The sequence below is a fragment of the Bufo bufo genome, chromosome 2 (genome assembly GCF_905171765.1).
Source record: "Bufo bufo chromosome 2, aBufBuf1.1, whole genome shotgun sequence".
Classification (NCBI taxonomy): Eukaryota; Metazoa; Chordata; class Amphibia; order Anura; family Bufonidae; genus Bufo; species Bufo bufo.
In genome coordinates this window covers 353,040,138-353,062,849 of record NC_053390.1, presented here as the reverse complement: position 1 = coordinate 353,062,849, position 22,712 = coordinate 353,040,138, and the positions used below count along the sequence as shown (strand labels likewise).

The 22,712-nt window shown below is 41.6% G+C and overlaps 1 protein-coding gene across 1 annotated transcript in view; it reads right to left on the bottom strand.

Annotated features, from left to right (window-relative positions):
• Positions 1-22,712, bottom strand: part of LOC120989179 (cytochrome P450 2J6-like) — a 103,698-nt gene that overhangs the window by 17,343 nt on the left and 63,643 nt on the right. The window contains exons 6-8 of the mRNA XM_040417104.1: positions 21,128-21,269; positions 3,471-3,658; positions 1,936-2,077 (exon numbers count right to left, since the gene is read on the bottom strand). Of these exons, the coding sequence (XP_040273038.1) occupies positions 1,936-2,077; positions 3,471-3,658; positions 21,128-21,269 (472 nt within the window). The remainder of the gene's footprint in view (positions 1-1,935; positions 2,078-3,470; positions 3,659-21,127; positions 21,270-22,712) is intronic.

Sequence of the window (22,712 nt, the reverse complement as noted above, 5' to 3'; positions counted from 1 at the left end):
CGCATACCGTCCACCTTCTGGTCCCAACTCCGTAGGTGCTTCACACAATTTGTATGGGCTCCTGGCCGTCCACGAATCAAATGGGAGATAATGACCCGCACCAAAGAAACGGGAGGGGTGGGTCTGCCAGATTGCAGACTGTATTATCATTCTGCAGCATATGCCCGACTGTTGGACCTAACATGTGCTGAATCGCCCAAGGCGTGGGTACAAATTACAAAAGACACTTCAGCGTGCGCGGTATCAACCCTCCCATGGTTAATGGGCTCTTCAAGCCAGACGTCGTCACACTTGTCCTTCTCTGCTCATCATACCTTTGCAACTTTAGCATCCATTAGTCGTGCGACCTCATTGATTGACCCAAAAGGCCCTCTGGTGCCAGTCACTGACCACCCTAGATTCCCTCCAGGGCACTCTTCCAAACACTTTCTTCAAAGCTCAAGATCCCGACCGATCAGGTTCTATCACGTTCTCTCTGGCCCTGCACTAAAACCCTTGCCCCAGATTTTAGAGGCTCCACTAACCCGCAATTCCTTTGAATATCTGCAGCTCCAACATTTTCACACCTCTCTAAGCAGAACTCACACTCTGGCCAGGAAACTCACTGAGTTTGAAAGGATGTGTGTCTCATCCTCAGCGATCTTACACCCCATATCCTCAGTATACAAACTTCTGATACATCAGCGATCCTCGTGCCTTCCTCCATATTGTCAAGCCTGGGAGCGGGATTTGGGGGATCATTATACCCCAGCCCAGTGGAACAGATGCTTCCTTCTAGCACACAAATCTACGATCTCGGCCAAAGCTCAGGAAACGAGCTACAAAATTATATCTAGATGGTACAGGGTACCTGCGCTACTTCATAGATGGTTCCCGACGGTATCGGACCGTTGTTGGAGATGTCTTACAGAGGAAGGCACGATGATTCATGTGTGGTGGAACTGCAGCGGCTTAAGGCCCTTCTGGAATTTCGTTCATAAAATTATTAAAGAGGTCACGGGTATCCCTATCCAAAACTCCCCAGAAGCTCTCCTACTCTTTGATAGTGTCCTGAATGTCCCAGCATATAAGAAATCCCTTCTAAAATACATGGTTCAGGCAGCGAAGGCGGTGATCCCCAGGCATTGGAAATCCCCTTCTCCCCCTTCGTCTGAGGAGTGGTTTGACGAAATTGCCTTATATCAGAGGTTGGAGGATCTCATTAGTACTACACCCGCAGACATCACACGATTTGTGCAGACTTGGGGCCCCTGGGAAGCCTTTCGCTCTTCAGCCGCATTTCGTGATGCGCAGGTCTAACCGCTTTAGTAGAATTGTACCCTTTCCCCTTCCTTTCCCTCCCCCTACTCCCCTGTCCAATGTCTTGTCTGTCTATATGTTACTGAGATTTCACATGTCCATTCAGATATGTCTAACTCATATTTTCTCATGAGCCATACTATGTGATAATGGGTATCTACCCAACACAGTTTTGTAGACATGATGTTTAAATTGTTAAACGCTTTTTACATTTGCATATGTCTTTATTTTGGCTGTACCGAAAAATTTCAATAAAAATCTTAATTGGAAAAAAAAAAAAAATTCCATTTACTAAACTGTGCGGCCCTTCACTATGTACCCGAAACTTTGATTCCGTAGGAAGGTTGCTTTGAGAAAAGGCTACTACCCACGGGATTCGGGTGTGCTGGTTGTGTCAAAGAAGATTGCTGCTTCTCCTGAGCTTGTGAATTGGGACGTATACCTAGCAGCGCGACCACCTTTTTTACAAAAAAAAAATCTTGGTCATGGCACTATTTGCGTGATCAGTGATTGCTGTGTAGCACTGCAGCCAGTGAACTGAATAGGGTTGCAGCTGAATTCGCAAGTTGCCACAACTGCGGCCCTAGAATTTAAAAAAATATCCAGAAGTCAGGTATGAGACAGTTATAAACTCACCTGCAGAAAATGGGATAAAAGCTTCATTTGATTTAAAGTTTCCATCTTTATCTAAGAAATGTTCAGGGTTGAACTTATTAGGAGTTTTCCAGTGCTGGGGGTCACGTAGCACAGAGTCCAGATTGGGTAAAATATTTGTGTCCTGAAATGATAACAATAAACAGAACATTTATTTGAATATTCTGCCTACAGTGTTATTGATTTATTGTGCTTGTGGTATGTTCATTTTATTTATGTGACTTTGTAATAACTAAAACTGATCTTCTTTAATAGAATTGGATATGTACATGCAGCCAAACCAGGAGTGGATTAACAAAATTAATCTGTCCTTTACGGGTCATGCACATGGCCGTAGACGTTTTTACAGTCTGCAGTCCTTTCCTTGTCCATAATACGGATAAGAATAGGACATGTTCTATTTTTTTTGCGAGGCCGGGGAACGGACATACGGATGCGGATAGCACGCGAGTGTGCTATCCGTATCTTTTGCAGCCCTGTTGAATTGAATCGGTCCACAGCCGACCCGCAAAAAATGCGGATCAGTTACTTACCAAAAATACATTTGTGTGCATGAGCCCTTATACTTTCTCTTTTTTTTATTTTTTTTATACTCTCCATATTTTGGCTTTAAAAACTGCTTAAAAAAACTGTGGGTATGTTCACATGACTAAAATCTGCCACAGATTCAGTAGCAGAAAACGGGTATTTTCCGTTGCTAAATCCACAGTTTCCCCTTTAACTTTACAGTTTCCCAATTGACTGTAATGTAAAATTCTCCACCTTGTGCACACAGTGTAAAATGATAGTTTTTTTCAGTAGCTGATTTGAAAAATGCTTTAGAAGCGACATGTTATTTCTTGGAAGCATATTTGATTGAGGATTTCATGTCAATGAGGATATCAAGTCAATGGGGAAGCTGGAAAACCTAAACCAAAAACTCTTGTAAAAAATCCACCAAATTAGAAATCTGCAACCAAAAACAACCTATTCATCAGCTACTGATCATAACCTCAGGGTGTGGCTGCATCCTAAAGTTACCCATACATGTTCAACTTTTGATCAGGTTTGGTTCAGGTTCTTTGATGCGGTTTTGAAGACAAAACCAGGATTCTATATGTCTCCCCTGCATAACGGAAACAGGACAGATCCGTTATGCAGGCCACAGACTTCTATTATGACGGAATGAATAACAGAATGCCTCTAAAGGCATTCCGTTATGCATTCCGTCATAGAATTGCGTTATGGTCCGTAGTAACGGAATCCATAACGCAATTCACCTTTAACAAACAAATGAAGTGTGAGCGAATTTCTAAATCTGAAATTTGCTCATCTCTAACAGAAACCGTTGACAATGGGTCTTTCAGGATTCCAGTACTGTCGACAGCAAGAACAGTGTTACAGCCTGTGCTATTCTTGACATTAAATATACTGGAAACCCCAAGAGACTGGCAAAACACCAATGTGAACTGGTCATGCAGCCATCATCCATTATATGTTCTTATATGCTCAAGCTCATAGCAAGCAGATGTACTTACCTTCTTTATAGGATAACCATCCAGTGTGATGTCCTTTATGCTGCGTCTCATGACTCCAACAGATGCAATATTCCCAAAACGTTGAATTTCATGAATCACTGCATTTGTGTAAGGAAGCCTCTTCCTGTCTTCATATGTAATGGCCGAAGAGTCGTGAAGGACCTCATCTAACTCTTTATGTATCTTTTCTGTGATTAGAAAGTTCAGAATGTTGGTGTCTAGTTAAGTTTGGCACAGAAATTTCAATTTCATTCAAAATGTTCACATATACCCCCTTAATAGCAAAAATGGGAGATTTCTTGTGACATTATATGACACAGATAAATAGTCAGACATTAAAGGGAACCTGACACCTCAAAAATGCATCTACAGCATTACCTTATAGTAGCCCGCAGTCTGATATAATCATGTTTCATCCTGTTGTCCGATGCTGCATAAGTTCAAAAAACACAGTTTTATTCTCCATCAGTGCTATAGTGCCGGCCAGCTTGAAGTCAAGGGGGCAGCGGCCTCCTTGCGTCAAGTCAAGGTAACCGCGCCCCCTTCCCTGCCCCTTCTCCTGTGACTGACCGAGCTTATGCCCGACAGCTGGCTGGCTTTGATGAAGCATATGATTATTAACAGGCTGTGGGCTACTATGAGGTACTGCTGGTAGGTGTAGATGCATTTCTGAGGTGACAGGTTCCCTTTAAAGGCTAAGTCAACCTTCAAAACAAATAGTTTGAATTATTGCTTCTAAAACTGACAAATGTAGTAACTTTGCAATGGGTCTTAAAGTGGTTAACCCAAGGAAAGTGCTTATCTCCTATCCACAGGATTGGTGATAAGTATCAGATCCCGGGGGTCCTGCTGCTGGGACCTCCTACATTCCTGTGGACGGGGGTTCTGCTGTGTGATTAGGACAGGTTTTGTTTGTACTTATAGGATGGTGGCCATTTTATTTCTCCTAATGATTGCTCCCTAGACAAAACTAACCATTGTAACTAATGAAAGGTATTTGGGAATATATTTATAATAAAGTAATATTAAAGTTGTTGTTTTTTTTATTCCCAGAGAACCCATTTAACCCCTTAAGGACACAGCGATTTTTTCACCTAAAGGAACAGGCCAAATTTTGGAAATCTGACATGTCACTTTATGTGGTAATAACTTTGGAACGCTTATACTTTTCCCAAGCCATTCTGAGACTGTTTGCTCGTGACACATTGTACTTCAAAACAGTGGTAAATTTGAGGCAATACATTTCACCTTTATTCATAAAAAAAATCTGAAATTTACCAATATTAAGGAAAAATTTGCAATTTGCTAAATTAAAATTTCTCTGCTTTTAAGACAGATAGTGATACCTCATAAAATAGTTATTACTTTACACTTCCCATATGTCTACTTTATATTGACATCATTTTGTAAATGTTATTTATTATTTTTTTTATGTCATTTTAGATGCAATTTTTAATATTACCAATATCCGCTTTTTAAAGTCACTTTGTGGGGCTTACATAATGGAACCCAGCCATAAATGACCCCATTTTAGAAAATACACCCCTCAAGTTATTCGAATATGATTTTACAAACTTTGTTAATCTTTTAGGTGTTCCACACGAATTAAAGAAAAATAGAGGAGAAATTTCTAAATGTCAGATTTTGCATTTTAATAATTTTTTTTCTGTAAAGCAGCAAGGGTTAACAGCAAAATAAAACTCAATATTTATTACCCTGATTCTGCATTTACAGAAACATCCCATATGTGGTTTTAAACTGCTCTATGGGCACATGGCAGGACACAGAAGGGAAGGAGCAACACATGGATTTTGGACGGCAGATTTCGCTGGGATAATTTGCCATGTCACATTTGAAGACCCCCTGATGCACACCTACAGTAGAAACTTCCAAAAAGGGACCCCATTTTGGAAACTACGGAATTAGGTGACAGTTTTATTGGTACTATTTTGGGGTACATATGAATTTTGATCCCTCAATCCGACACCGGCCCAATAATCATGACGTACTAGTACGTCAAAGGTCAGCAAGTCACTTGCCGCAATGATGTACTAGTACTTCAAGGGTCATTAAGGGGTTAAGTAAAAAAAAAAAAAAAAAAGATTGCTATTTTTACCATATTTACTCATTTATCATTGGTTAAAAAAAAAGAAAAATAAACTACATATAATTAGTATTGCCGCATCCATAAAGACCTGATCTATAAGAGGATGACACTACTTATCTTGCATGATGAAGGCCATTAAAAAAAACTGTTAAAGATTGACCTAATTGCTGTTTTGGTCACCTCAAGAAATGGTATAAAAATCAATCAAAAAATCTTATGTTCCCCCCAAAATAGTACCAATAAAACTACAGCCCCTCCCGCAAAAAGTTAGCCCTTACACAGCTGCCTCAACAGAAAAATGAAAAAGTGAATGAATGAAATGAAAGTCCTAGATATGGCAATGCAATGAAAAAAAAAAGATTTTTTGTGAAAAAGTGATTTTATAGTAGTAAAACATAAACTATAAAACTACACTGCTCAAAAAAATAAAGGGAACACTTAGACAACACAATGTAACTCCAAGTCAATCACACTTCTGTGAAATCAAACTGTCCACTTAGGAAGCAACACTGAGTGACAATCAATTTCACATGCTGTTGTGCAAATGGGATAGACAACAGGTGGAAATTATAGGCAATTAGCAAGACAACCCCAATAAAGGAGTGGTTCTGCAGGTGGTGAACACAGACCACTTCTCAGTTCCTATGCTTCCTGGCTGATGTTTTGGTCACTTTTGAATGCTGGCGGTGCTTTCACTCTAGTGGTAGCATGAGACGGAGTCTACAACCCACACAAGAGGCTCAGGTAGTGCAGCTTATCCAGGATGGCACATCAATACGAGCTGTGGCAAGAAGGTTTGCTGTGTCTGTCAGCGTAGTGTCCAGAGCATGGAGGCACTACCAGGAGACAGGCCAGTACATCAGGAGACGTGAAGGAGGCCAACAACCCAGCAGCAGGACCGCTACCTCCGCCTTTGTGCAAGGAGGAACAGGAGGAGCACTGCCAGAGCCCTGCAAAATTACCTCCAGCAGGCCACAAATGTGCATGTGTCTGCTCAAACGGTCAGAAACAGACTCCATGAGGGTGATATGAGGGCCCGACGTCCACAGGTGGGGGTTGTGCTTACAGCCCAACACCGTGCAGAACGTTTGGCATTTGCCAGAGAACACCAAGATTGGCAAATTCACCACTGGCGCTCTGTGCTTTTCACAGATGAAAGCAGGTTCACACTGAGCACATGTGACAGACGTGACAGAGTCTGGAGACGCCGTGGAGAACGTTCTGCTGCCTGCAACATCCTCCAGCATGATCCGTTTGGCATTGGGTCAGTAATGGTGTGGGGTGGCATTTCTTTGGAGGGCCGCACAGCCTTCCATGTGCTCGCCAGAGGTAGCCTGACTGCCATTAGGTACCGAGATGAGATCCTCAGACCTCTTGTGAGACCATATGCTGGTGCGGTTGGCCCTGGGTTCCTCATAATGCAAGACAATGCTAGACCTCATGTGGCTGGAGTGTGTCAGCAGTTCCTGCAAGACGAAGGCATTGATGCTATGGACTGGCCCGCCCGTTCCCCAGACCTGAATCCAATTGAGCACATCTGGGACATCATGTCTCGCTCTATCCACCAACGTCACGTTGCACCACAGACTGTCCAGGAGTTGGCAGATGCTTTAGTCCAGGTCTGGGGAGGAGATCCCTCAGGAGACCGTCCGCCACCTCATCAGGAGCATGCACAGGCATTGTAGGGAGGTCATACAGGCACGAGGAGGCCACACACACTACTGAGCCTCATTTTGACTTGTTTTAAGGACATTACATCAAAGTTGGATCAGCCTGTAGTGTGTTTTTCCACTTTAATTTTGAGTGTGACTTCAAATGCAGACCTCCATGGGTTGAAAAATTTGATTTCCATTTTTTATTTTTGTGTGATTTTGTTGTCAGCACATTCAACTATGTAAAGAACAAAGTATTTCAGAAGAATATTTAATTAACTCAGATCTAGGATGTGTTATTTTTGTGTTCCCTTTATTTTTTTGAGCAGTGTATATAATTTGTTATCACCGTATTTGTATCAACCCACAGAATAAAGTTATCACATATATCGCATTGTGAACCCCATAAATAAACACTGTTGGAATTGCTATGTTTGCCCACCTTACCTCACAAATTTTTTTATCAAAAAGTCATGGGTACCCCAAAATGTTACCAATAAATACTACAGCACACCGCTAAAAAAAAAGCACATGCACAGCTACGTTGAAGGAAAAATAAAAATGTTATGGAACTTAGTACTGTATATGGCGATGCAAAATACAAATGATTTTTCATTAAAAAAAAAGTGTTTGATGCTAAATTATAACATGAAAAAATATATATAAATTTGGTATCCCCATATTCATGTCAACCTGGAGAATAAAGTTATCATATCATATATAACACATGGTGAACACCATAAATTTATTTTTAAAACACTGATAGAATTGCAATTAGTTTTTTAATCTTTTCCCTTTATTAATAATATAATATAATAATATGATATAACAGCCATAACAAATACATTGGTGACTGAATATAAACCCTCTCTCAACACTGCTGTCAATTAAGACCATTTCAAGAAAGACATAACTTCATATTTCCCCTGGAAAAAAACAAACAAAAAAAAAACCCCTTCAAACATCTACCATGAGGACCATAATTTGGACCATACTTCTAGCTTATTTTTGGAAGTATATCTGATCTTTTCATATGCCTTAACTTTATTAACCAGACTAAACCAGTTGTTAATATCAGGGGCAGCTCTAGCCATCCATCCACATGCTATAATCACTCTAAGCCAACATGAACACCATAGAAATAAGTTTATGGGACTTGATCTTTCTCTATATCCCCTAATATAGCAACTTGGACATTAAAGGGCGACTGTACCCCAGTCTTGTTTTTGACAATTCCATAAACACCCTGCCAAAATACCTGAACAGATCTGCAATACCAGCGAAGATGCATGAAGTCGGCGAACTCGTGGTCCTTCCCTAGGGCAACCCGAGTTAGGCCCCCCATGCATCCCTGCCCACATGTCCATGTTAATTAACGCCATATCAATACGAGACATATAACCACCTGTTCTGCTACAACAAGAAAAGGCCTTAATACAGCCATTTCTGTATCTCCAAATGTCGACAAAACCCGTTTCTTTACAAAATTTTGCCAACGGGGAAGTATACCTACAGGGATCATTTTCCCCCCGGTACTACTGAATCTATCCAGATCTATATCCATTACACAATTGAAGTCACCAATAATAATGGTTGCACAACTTTCCCTCTGTTCCATGAATACTAACAATTGACCCAGTATATACGGAGAGTATGGTGGAGGAATATACACGAATGCAAGGATACATTTTCTGCTGTTTAATATCCCATAAAGAAAAATATATCTCCCTTCCCCATCACTAAGTATGGAAATGCACTTAAAATCAACCCTTCTATGTATCAATACAGAAACACCCCTTGAATAGCTAGTATAGACTGAATGGTAACAAGAGCTCATCCAGTTCTTTTTGATACTATGAATGGTATCCTTAATCAGATGCGTTTCCATTAAACAAACTATACCTGGAAGATGTTTATGAATCAGGTTAAAATGGCACATCTCTTTACTTTGTCCCCCATACTCTGTATATTACATGCTAGAATCTTAACCGACATACTGGGTCACAAAAAAATAAAAAATAACTCGCTCCACCAGTCCACCAGTACCAACTATTATATCCTCCCACCCCCAGTCCCATTCCCCCATCTTCGCCCCTTCCTCCATCCCACCACTTGTCCCCAGGGTAATATTAAATTGTCTTGATCTATCCTTTTAGGGCCCCCTTTCCTCCTTTAGGAGCATAATGTCTCATTTCATAATGTCAACCTCTGACCTCAGATCTGAAGTTACAGCATCTATTTCTTGGCGTTTAGATCGCACTTTATTTAGATTGTGTCTAATAAGCGATATGTCAGTTTTTACTGATCCCATTTATGTTGTTAGGTTCTCTAAAGCCTTGTTACATCTCTTAACATGTGCAAGGATTTCACCCAACATATGCGCATCTTGGTTTTTTGCTTCTGCCAGATTAGTGGAGATAGAAGTCCCCAACAGACCTGACTCCAGGGCTTCTCCGTAATTATTTTCTTTAATACTATCTCCCTGCGTATTCTTGGAGGCCATCCTAATTTTGGTAACTTGGGATTTTAGATATTTATCAATCTTGGATGGTCGCCCTTCCAGTCTGCTCCCTGAGCGGTATTTTGGAGAGGACAGTTTGCCAGATTTTCTACTACTTTTGGGGGCCATAGTCTATTAACAGACTTATGGATAAGACTTTGAAAGTGTGAGAAGTTATTAATGACCAATATTATCCAGATATTAAATCTTCAGCCTCTATATGCATCGCTCCAGAGGTGAAAGATTGCACAGGTCAGAGGGGAAAAAAAAAGTAGATGGCCTTTAATAGTAATAGCTCTTTCCCCACTTCAAATCAAACACTTCAGACCTCTATTCACCACTGCTCGTTCCTGAACGCCTCCACTCCTCCTTCCCTTAAATTATATACCCTCTCCTCACCCTACCTTCTTACCGACCCAGTAACACGTTGTCAATGCCGCCAGGATCACAGCCAGAGTCACAGCCGGATGACACACAGGAGCTGGGATGGGGCAATGGTTCCAACCAGAGAGGGAGAGGCAGCATGGATCTCTGTCCTGCAGTGGCAAACGCTGGATCGGTCCGCGGTCCTCTCCTCACACCGCCGACCGCCGGAGCCAGGGGACACCTCCGATCTTCAAAAGGTAGAATTGCAATTTTTGCCTAACAAAAGTTATTACAAAACCAATGTACCAATAGTACCAATAAAAATTACAGTTTGTCCTGCAAGTAACAACCCCTTCACACAGCTCAGTCAACAAAAGAAATAAAAAGTTATGGTTCTTAAAAACCATTTAAGCAAATTCCATGTTACAAAATCTAGATGTCGCTCCTTCCCTTCTAAACACTGCCATGTCCCCAAACAGTAATTTATTACCACATTTTTTCGTTTTAACTTTTGCAAAAATGAAAAATTTGGGGCTAAAGCAAACTACTATTGGAAAAGAAGTAAAGTGATATTGGGTTGCTCAACCAGGAGTAATGATGGATAGGTGCACTGCTAAAAGACTCACCCAATCTAGTAGTAAATAGTTAATAAATAGTAGTAGGCAACATTTACAAGTGGAGTACGTATTTATTTACTAAAATCAGGACAATACCTAAAAAATTCACCAGCAATAATAAAAATCACCAGAAATAATAAAATAGCAATAATAATAGCAATAAGTATAAAATAGTGATAAATACAGGAGCATACACAAATAAATGATTTAATATCTCTATATCGTAGTAGATATAACAATGACTGAATAAATTAGTTTTCCAATTCACAGTGGAAGATAAAACCAGTTCAGTTCACTTCCATATTCTGATACAATTGTAGCAGCATAGATTAGGAAAATAGAAAGTTTATGTCTCCAAATTCACCGTAATTTGTTGCAATATAGGCAGGGTGTCAGTAGTTGGTAGATAACTATCGATGTCACTGTCAGCGCTTTGAAATATACCATAAAATAGAGACAGCAGGCAGTTAGTAAAGGACCTGCAATGAGGGCAAGAGGATCGTAAGCCGGTATACCTCAGTGCGGCGTCCCGTGTATTCTTAGGTATTTTAACCGGCGCCAGGGGCGTACATAGAAATCATTGGGCCCCATAGCAAGAATCTGAATTGGGCCCCTTAACCCCGCCCACTACCTTGGCCCATCCCACCTCCTGCCCTGGCTCCTCCCCTGCCACACCCCCATTTGCCAATAAAGAAATGTATACATGACCTACTGAGGACTCCAGCATAACGCAAACCGGACGGATCCGTTATGCAGGCTCTAGACTTCTATTATGACAGAATGAATAATGGAATGCCTATAAAGCTGCCTATAAAGGCATTCAGTTATGCATTCTGTCATGGAATTGCATTATGGTCCATGGTAACGGAATCCATAATGCAATTCACTATTTACCACCAAACGAAGTGTGAACGAATTTTAAAATATGAAATTTGCTCATCTCTAATTATGAACAGACTGGGGACGACTAATGCTGGCAGTTTTATTTGTGTTTTTGAGGTGACAGGTTCCCTTTAACAGCAAGCAGAGTTCATGGGGGGGCGAGGGGGGTGGCACATTCCTGAGTCCTCTGAGCCTACAGTACCGCCCACCCCCACAGGAACTCTGCTTGCTGCTGCCCTCAGAAAGTCCTATACATGAAGTTCTGGAACTGGAACGTTTTATACAGTCTCTATTAGCACTAGCGTAATTAGAAATGACTGGGCCCCACAGGAAATTTTAGAATTGCCCCCCTCCCAGCTGTCCGGCACCTCTGACCTGCAGAGACACTTGACTTCCCTAATACAGTCCAATTATCGTCCAATAGACAAGTCATGGAAATATAGAAAGTATACTGTACTAACCAGAAAACCTTTATTCTTACCTTTACTGTCAAAATATCATACTACACAGTATACATATATTTCCATGACTTGTCTTTTGGACGATAATTAGAATTTGGACTGTATTAGGGAAGAAGTCAAGTGTCTCTGCCGGTCAGAGGTGCCAAACAGCTGGGGGGGGGCCCGTTCAAAAATTTCCTGTGGGGCCCACTGCTCAGTCATTTCTAGTTACGCCAGTGCTAAGAGTAGAGACTGTTATTAGTACACTACAGACATTTTTTTCATTAATGATCCTGGTTGTAAAGATAGTCCTACTGTGTGGACGACGGCTGGCAGTGGCACAGGTCCGGACTGGCTGTGAGATTATGGTTTTGGGTGGCACTGGCGTCTGTCGCGGCCGGGCAGCACAACTCACTCTAAAGTTCTTCCATGCTGGGTGCGCGCCTGCTGCCTTCACTGGCTGGGCCAATCAGCAGCAGGATCTTAACACACTGCTAATGCTGATTGGCCCAGTATGTGAAGCAGTGCAGGCGCAGCAGACGCACGAGCCGAGGGAGCGCGGCTGGGTCCTAGGGAGCGCACAGTGAGTCAATGAGAAGTCAGACGGGGGGGGTGCGTGTATTATCGGCGGCGCTGGGAGACAATTATAAGTGTGCAGACCGCCTCTGAGCCTGCAGTGAGCGCAGTTGCAGGGGGCGGGGCCTTCCGAGCGCTCCGGGCCCCCCGCTTCCACGGGCCCCATAGCAGTGGCGTACCCTGCCTCTATTGGCGGTACGCCACTGACCGGCGCTTACCTCTCCAGAAGTTTTCCCTCTGCAGTCCCGTTAATCCTGTATGTTGTCCGTCTCTGTATGTAGGCTTTCTCGGCCTCTCACGTGGAATAGTGTTCGTGAGTGCGATGCTACAACGTGGTCCAAAAGTGGGGGGAAAATGCCCCTTCGTCTTATGGGGCGAATGCTTCCATTTTACATCGCAGTCTGCGATGCTGCAGCATCGCAGCCTGCGATGTATGAGCGGGGAGAGAGGAGGGGCTGGAGTCCGGCAACTTGCCGCGGGGCCCGATGCAGTCACTGTACTCTTACACCGGGCCTGCTCACCGCAGTATTTCTAAACATTAATCCTTAACCTCTTAATAAGTTTAACTAAAGCTGCACTCTCCCCTGTATCAGTACTGTACTTACTAACAAGCTTCCATAGCAGGCAGAGCGGACGGCAGCAGTAACGTCACTCACTGACGTCACGCGCCTGCTCCTCCCACTTTGCAGGCGGAGCAGGCGCGCAACGTCATTGAGTGACGTTCCTGCTGCCGTCCGCTCTGCCTGCTATGGAAACTTGTTAGTAAGTACAGTACTGATACAGGGGAGAGCGCAGCTTCAGTTAAACTTAGGTTACTTAACTTTAGGTTAAGGATTAATATTTATAAATACGGCGGTGAGCGGCGGGCCGGTGTATTGGGGGACACTGTTATGAGGGGGATCTGTGGATGACACATACACTGCGTGCAGAATTATTAGGCAAATGAGTATTTTGACCACATCATCCTCTTTATGCATGTTGTCTTACTCCAAGCTGTATAGGCTCGAAAGCCTACTACCAATTAAGCATATTAGGTGATGTGCATCTCTGTAATGAGAAGGGGTGTGGTCTAATGACATCAACACCCTATATTAGGTGTGCATAATTATTAGGCAAATTCCTTTCCTTTGGCAAAATGGGTCAAAAGAAGGACTTGACAGGCTCAGAAAAGTCAAAAATAGTGAGATATCTTGCAGAGGGATGCAGCACTCTTAAAATTGCAAAGCTTCTGAAGCGTGATCATCGAACAATCAAGCGTTTCATTCAAAATAGTCAACAGGGTCGCAAGAAGCGTGTGGAAAAACCAAGGCGCAAAATAACTGCCCATGAACTGAGAAAAGTCAAGCGTGCAGCTGCCAAGATGCCACTTGCCACCAGTTTGGCCATATTTCAGAGCTGCAACATCACTGGAGTGCCCAAAAGCACAAGGTGTGCAATACTCAGAGACATGGCCAAGGTAAGAAAGGCTGAAAGACGACCACCACTGAACAAGACACACAAGCTGAAACGTCAAGACTGGGCCAAGAAATATCTCAAGACTGATTTTTCTAAGGTTTTATGGACTGATGAAATGAGAGTGAGTCTTGATGGGCCCGTGGCTGGATTGGTAAAGGGCAGAGAGCTCCAGTCCGACTCAGACGCCAGCAAGGTGGAGGTGGAGTACTGGTTTGGGCTGGTATCATCAAAGATGAGCTTGTGGGGCCTTTTCGGGTTGAGGATGGAGTCAAGCTCAACTCCCAGTCCTCCTGCCAGTTTCTGGAAGACACCTTCTTCAAGCAGTGGTACAGGAAGAAGTCTGCATCCTTCAAGAAAAACATGATTTTCATGCAGGACAATGCTCCATCACACGCGTCCAAGTACTCCACAGCGTGGCTGGCAAGAAGGGGTATAAAAGAAGAAAATCTAATGACATGGCCTCCTTGTTCACCTGATCTGAACCCCATTGAGAACCTGTGGTCCATCATCAAATGTGAGATTTACAAGGAGGGAAAACAGTACACCTCTCTGAACAGTGTCTGGGAGGCTGTGGTTGCTGCTGCACGCAATGTTGATGGTGAACAGATCAAAACACTGACAGAATCCATGGATGGCAGGCTTTTGAGTGTCCTTGCAAAGAAAGGTGGCTATATTGGTCACTGATTTGTTTTTGTTTTGTTTTTGAATGTCAGAAATGTATATTTGTGAATGTTGAGATGTTATATTGGTTTCACTGGTAAAAATAAATAATTGAAATGGGTATATATTTGTTTTTTGTTAAGTTGCCTAATAATTATGCACAGTAATAGTCACCTGCACACACAGATATCCCCCTAAAATAGCTAAAACTAAAAACAAACTAAAAACTACTTCCAAAAATATTCAGCTTTGATATTAATGAGTTTTTTGGGTTCATTGAGAACATGGTTGTTGTTCAATAATAAAATTAATCCTCAAAAATACAACTTGCCTAATAATTCTGCACTCCCTGTATATAGCAGTGTTATCCACAGATCCCCCCCCTAACCGTGCCATCAACAGATCCCCCACCCCATAACCGTGCCATCCACAGATCCCCCACCCCATACCAGTGCCATCCACAGATCCAGCACCCCATAACAGTGCCAACCACAGGTGCCCCTCCCCATAACAGTGCCATCCACAGATACCCCTCCCCATAACAGTGCCATCCACAGATCCCCCATAACAGTGCCATCCACAGATCCCCCATAGCAGTGCCATCGACAGATCCCCCATAGCAGTGCCATCCACAGATCCCCCATAACAGTGCCATCCACAGATCCCCCATAACAGTGCCATCCACAGATCCCCCATAACAGTGCCATCCACAAATCTCCCATAACAGTGCCATCCACAGATCCCCCACATTACAGTGCATCATCCACAGATCCTCCATAATAGTGTCATGCACAGACCACCATTAGTTCAAAACCCACCAAAAGCACACCTTTTGGTTAAAAAAAAAAAAGTTTTCATATTTTCCTCCTCAAAAACCTAGGTGCGTCTTATAGGCCACTGCGTCTTATAGGGCGAAAAATACGGTAGTTGATTTATTGCGCTTTGTGACAAATTAATTCGGAACAAAGCTAATTTCTTGAAAAAATTTGACGGTGTCCGAATCAAATCTTTGAAATTTTTGCTCATCTGTAGACACAATGGTCAGGAGGGGACCCTATCAACTTCTATGGGAGAGTTTTCTGGTCATGCCCTGTGACCTGCGCAGAGGTCATTGTACAAGGAAAGAATAGATAAGCTCTGACAATAACATATTGTGAATGGAAAATCCTGTCTTATCTATACACAAAAGTGATATCATTGCAGGCAGGATTAGAATAATATATAACTGCAGTAAAGTGATCTGTATAAACCAAGAAGTGGCGACAATTATTAGACATAGTGGCCAGTGCAAAAACTGCAGAATTTTATCTTTTTTGTTTAAATTTATGGAATACATAGAAAATTAAAAACATCATTAAAAATTCTTTAAAAATATGATAAACATAAAAAAGTGATTTAAACAGAAGGTCTTTTTCTGATGACACATTCCCTTTAAATATATTAACCTAATAGTATATAGTTCACTTGTCTTTAAGTCTACATGGCTCACATAGTTCTCACATACTTTTTGATATTTGTTATTTCAAGGAAGTATTTCTCTGTCAGGTACCTCTGTATATGTTTATGCCTGGAACTACTGATTCCTTGTTCTTGCTTGTAGTCGTTTATGTAAACTTTGTTTTAGCTCGATACATACAGTCAGGTCCATTAATATTGGGACACCAACACAATTCTAACATTTTTGGCTCTATACACCACCACAATAGATTTGAAATGAAACGAACAAAATGTGCTTTAACTGCAGACTGTCAGCTTTAATTTGAGGGTATTTACATCCAAATCAGGTGAACGGTGTAGGAATTACAACAGTTTGCACATGTGCCTCCCACTTGTTAAGGGGCCAAAAGTAATGGGACAATTGGCTTCACAGCTGTTCCATGGCCAGGTGTGTTATTCCCTCATTATCCCAATTACAATGAGCAGATAAAAGGTCCAGAGTTCATTTCAAGTGTGCTATTTGCATTTGGAATCTGTTGCTGCCAACTCTCAAGATGAGATCCAAAGAGCTGTCACTATCAGTGAAGCAAGCCATCATTAAGCTGAAAAAACAAAACAAACCCATCAGAGAGATAGTAAAAACAGAGTGAATACAGAGGGTTCACCACAAGATGTAAACCATTGGTGAGCCTCAAAAACAGGAAGGCCAGATTAGAGTTTGCCAAGCGACATCTAAAAAAGCCTTCACAGTTCTAAAACAACATCCTATGGACAGATGAGACCAAGATCAACCTGTACCAGAGTGATGGGAAGAGAAAAGTATGGAGAAGGAAAGGAACTGCTCATGATCCTAAGCATACCACCTCATCAGTGAAGCATGGTGGTGGTAGTGTCATGGCGTGTGCATGTATGGCTGCTAATGGAACTGATTCTCTTGTATTTATTGATGATGTGACTGCTGACAAAAGCAGCAGGATGAATTCTGAAGTGTTTCGGGCAATATTATCTGCTCATATTCAGCCAAATGCTTCAGAACTCGGCGCTTCACAGTGCAGATGGACAATGACCCAAAGCATACTGCAAAAGCAACCAAAGAGTTTAAGGGAAAGAAGTGGAATGTTATGCAATGGCCAAGTCAATCACCTGACCTGAATCCGATTGAGCATGCATTTCACTTGCTGAAGACAAAACTAAAGGGAAAATGCCCCAAGAACAAGTAGGAACTGAAGACATTTGCAGTAGAGGCCTGGCAGAGCATCACCAGGGATGAAACCCAGCGTCTGGTGATGTCTATGCGTTCCAGACTTCCGGCTGTAATTGACTGCAAAGGATTTGCAACCACGTATTAAAAAGTGAAAGTTTGATTTATGATTATTATTCTGTCCCATTACTTTCGGTTCCTGGGAGTGGGAGGCACATATGCAAACTGTTGTAATTCCTACACCGTTCACCTGATTTGGATGTAAATACCCTCAAATTAAAGCTGTCAGTGTGCAGTTAAAGCACATCTTGTTTGTTTTATTTCAAATCCATTGTGGTGATGTATAGAGCCAAAAATGTTAGAATTGTGTCGATGTCCCAATATTTATGGACCTGACTGTATGTCCTGTACTTGATATATTTTTGTTCTGTTATGCTGCACAATTTCACCAATAAAACTAAGTTAAAAGAATACAACATATATTATTGTTAACATGTAATTTTTGATTTTCATGCCTCAATTCTGATAAATTCTGTGAGACACTTGTACGGTCAAAATGCTCACGGCACCCCTATGTTAATTCCTTGAGAGGTGTAGTTTTAGCACCACAAGGCAACTTGAAATGGTAACTGAAAAACTTCCTAAAGAAAACAGAGATCCCAAAATCCACAAGGTGCTCCTTCAGTTCAATAGTCAGTCAAGTAGAATTCTAGGGCCACATTTGGGATACTTCTAAAAACTGCAGAACCAAGGTAATCAATTTGGACTATTCGTTCCATTCTACAGTATAATCTGCTGTGTTCCAAAAATGGATTAAAATTTAAAATCCCCCCCCAAAAAATAAAAAAATATTAAATGTCACCTCCATTTTTCAATGAAAGGTTAAAGAGCTTCCTAAATGCTATTTTGAATACTTCAAGGAGTGCAGTTTTAAAATAGGTTGTTCTAATATATAGACCTCTTAGAGCCACTTCAGAGCTGAATTGGTCCCTAAAAAAAAATAGGATTTGGCAATTTTCTTGAAAATTTGTAAAATGATGTCATTTAACTTCTCCAAAAAATAAAATATGATTGAACAATGATGTCAACATAAAGTGGATATATTATAAATATTAATTATTAACTATATTGTGAGCTATGGCTGTTTTAAAAGCAGAGAAATTCAAATTTTGAAAATTGCTAATTTTGTCAAATGTTCATTAATCCCATGGCGACATGTGACATACTAGTACGTCACAGCGGGAAGTGACTTTCCGCAAATTGACATACTAGTACATCACGATGACTGGGCAGGCACCAGATCTGTGCGCGCTGGATCAATGCAGGGACATTGTGCCAAAACAGCCATTTTTTTTTAAATGCTTTATTATGTAACTGAAAAAAATAGACCTATTTGGTATCTTTGCGTCCATAACAAGCTACTGTTTAAAAATACCACATGATCTGTCCTGTCAGGTGAATACCGTAAAAGAACAAAAAATAAAAACTGTGCCATTTTTTGGTTACCTTGCCTCACAAAAAGCTAATATCGAGGGATCAAAAATCGTAGGTACCCAAAATAGTACCAATAAAACTGTTACCTTATCTTGTAGCCTCCAAAATATAGTCACTTTTTTGGAGTTTCTATTGTAGGGGTGCAACAGAGGGGGTCTTCAAATGCGACATGGCAACTTAAAATTATCACAGTGAAATCTGCCCTCCAAAATCCATATGTTGCACTTCTGAGCTCTGCTGTGTGCTTTTACAACAGTTTCCGACCACATATGGGGTGTTTCTGTAATATTGAGTTTTGTTTTGCTGTTAACCCTTGCTGTCTTACAGGAAAAAATGTATTAAAATGGAAAATCTGCAAAAAGAGGTGATATTTAGAAATTTCTCCTCTATTTTTATTTAATGCTTGTGGAACACCTAAAAGGTTAACAAAGTTTGTAAAATCATATCTGAATAACTTGAGGGGTGTAGTTTCTAAAGTGGGATCATTTATGTGTGGTTTCTATTATTTAGGCCCCACAAATTAACTTTACAATTGAATTTGTCCTTTAAAAAGCAGGTTTTGGAAATTTTCTTAAAAATCCCCCAAAAATAAAATGACATTTACAAAATAATGGCAACATAAAGTAGACATATGGGAAAGGTAAAGTAATAACTAAAGTATTTTATGAGGTATCACTATCTGTTTTTCCACTATTTTTAAATATTTTTGGCAACTTTCGGATTTTTTTAAAATAAATAAGGGCTCATGCACATGGCCGTTGCCCGGCCGTGGCCGTATTGCGGTCTGCAATCACTTGAATGGGTCCGCAATCTGGGACATGCGGTGCTGAATGGAGGCACGGATTGGAAAGCCCATGGAAGCACCATGGGTTTTCTGTCTGTGCCTCTGTTCCACAAAAAGTAGTGCATGCACTTCTTTTTTGCAGTGCGGACAGTCGGATGCGGATCGCGGACCCCATTCAAGCGAAGCTAATGGGTTCGTGATCCGCATGCGGCTGCCCCACGGTCAGTGCCCATGCATTGTGGACCCCATTTTGCGGTCCGCAGCACGGGCCCATCTGGCACACAATCGTGTGCATGAGCCCTAAAGGGTTAAATATATCGCCTCAAGTTTACCACTGTCATGAAGCACAATGTGTTATGAGAAAACAGCCTCAGAATGGCTTGGATAAGTAAAAGCGTTCCATAATTATTACCACATAAAATGACACATCAGATTTGCAAAAAATGGCTCGGTCCTTAAGGTGAAAACTGGCCCAGGGTAGAAGAGGTTAAGTTTTGGATTTGTTTTTATAAATAAATTTACCACTAACATAAAGTACGATGTCACAAGAAAATACTCTCCGATAAGTAAAAGCGTTCAAAAGTTATTATCCTCTAAAATGAAATGTCAACTTTGAAAAATGTGGCTGCGTTCTTAAGGCCAAAATAGGCTTCGTCCTTAAGAGGAACCTATCAGCGGCAAAAGCCATCCCAAACTGCCAGCAGTACCTTCAAGTGAGTTTCTAATGATGATTTTCTTACTGCATTCTGATGAGGCACAAGTATGAAAAACATTATTTTATCCTCCGTCCGCGCTATTTTCCAGTCAGGGTTGAAGTCAAGGAGGCAGCGGCCTCCTTGCTTCAAGTCAAGGTAACCGCGCCCCCTTCCCTGCCCCTTCTGCTGTGACTGACAGCCGGCTGTTCGGCAAAGCCAGCCGGCTGTCGGGCATAAGCTCGGTCAGTCACAGGAGAAGGGGCAGGGAAGGGGGCGTGGTTACCTTGACTTGAAGCAAGGAGGCCGCTGCCCCCTTGACTTCAACCCTGACTGGAAAATAGCGCGGACGGAGGATAAAAAAACATTTTTCATACTTCTGCCTCATCTGAATGCAGTAAGAAAATCATCATTAAAGATTCACTGCCAGCTACTTAAAGGTACTTCTGGCAGTTTGGGATGGCTTTTGCCGCTGACAGGTTCCCTTTAAGTGGTTAAAACAGATCCATAGCTCAGCAATTGTGAAAACATTTCTCCACCAATGTTATTTAAAAAAAATTCAGCCTGTGGATAACTTTTCCGCTTCATAGGATTCAGGGGAAGTGGGGTGGGGGTTCATAGGTACAATACTAGCGATACTTTACCACAGTCATACATTATTTCTCAGTCATACATATAGTCTGGCAGGTAATCTATTTACATTATATTATTGCATTATACATTTTTATTTTTTATGTTATCAGTTTACAATATCAAAACTACTTCCATGTGGCTGAACTGTAGGATTTACATACCCTGTATGTCAGGATAAGCCAGCATGAACAAAATGGCCCACTGTAAGGAGGTGGCTGTACTTTCTGTCCCTGCAGTGAAGAGATCGGACACTATTTGAGTCAGGTTTTCCATATCAAAAGTAGAGTCTGGATCACCAATTGTCTGGAAGTAAAACAGATAATTTATGATGACAAGTATATCAATTATGATACATATATGGCAGGAATATGTGTAAAATATACTTAAAGGGGTTTTCCCACAGAAAAATATATTCTACACTTTTCAAACCAGAACCTAGATCTGAATACATTTGTAATTGCATGTAATAAAAATTTAGTATAGCCATTGAGTTATTCAATAAAATGTATCAGTATATGTAATGACCCAGAGTGCCATTACCAATTTTGCACCCCGCTACTATCTTCTATGGTTAATCTAGTGTCATCTTGTGTAATTATTGCAGGTCCAAACAATATGCATTCCTGTGTTTGAAACTACAGGGTGGGCCATTTATATGGATACACCTTAATAAAATGGGAATGGTTGGTGATATTAACTTCCTGTTTGTGGCACATTAGTATATGTGAGGGGGGAAACTTTTCAAGATGGGTGGTGACCATGGCGGCCATTTTGAAGTCGGCCATTTTGTTTTTTCAATAGGAAGAGGGTCATGTGACACATCAAACTTATTGGGAATTTCACAAGAAAAACAATATGGTGGTGCACCATCTTGCTGGGTGTCAGGTCCGAGCATTCCTAGATGAACAGTTTCCTGGAAAGTGGATTGGTCGTCGTGGGCCAGTTGAATGGCCCCCAAGGTCTCCCGATCTGACCCCCTTAGACTTTTATCTTTGGGGTCACCTGAAGGCAATTGTCTATGCTGTGAAGATATGATATGTGCAGCACCTGAAACTACGGATACTGGAAGCCTGTGCTGGCATTTCTCCTGCGGTGTTGCTATCAGAGTGTGAAGAGTGGGAGAAGAGGGTTGCATTGACAATCCAACACAATGGGCAGCACATTGAACACATTTTATAAGTGGTCAGAAACTTTTAAATAACTCATGAAAGAATAAAGTTACATTAAAACCAAGCACACCATTATTTTTCTTGTGAAATTCCCAATAAGTTTGATGTTTCACATGACCCTCTTCCTATTGAAAAAACAAAAGTTGGATTCAAAATGGCCGACTTCAAAATGGCCGCCATGGTCACCACCCATCTTGAAAAGTTTCCCCCCTCACATATACTAATGTGCCACAAACAGGAAGTTAATATCACCAACCATTCCCATTTTATTAAGGTGTATCCATATAAATGGCCCACCCTGTATTTATGTTATCATGTAATGTGCCTGGTTCAACAGCAGGTGGCAGCAAACATGGCAGAGCTACAGTTAGGTAGAATGGAGCTTTCCATTCCATTCTAACCCCCCCCCACTGCGGAGGAGTGGGCGAGTCCCATTTCCTGCAGGAAGGGTGGGGACCAGTCAGAGTCAGTTCATCTTACCCCCTCCTAGGGGAAGGTCTAGCTTACCCCCCTGCTACGGGAAGGTCTAGCTTACCCCCTGCTAGGGGAAGGAAGCAAGGGCTGGGCACATCGCCGT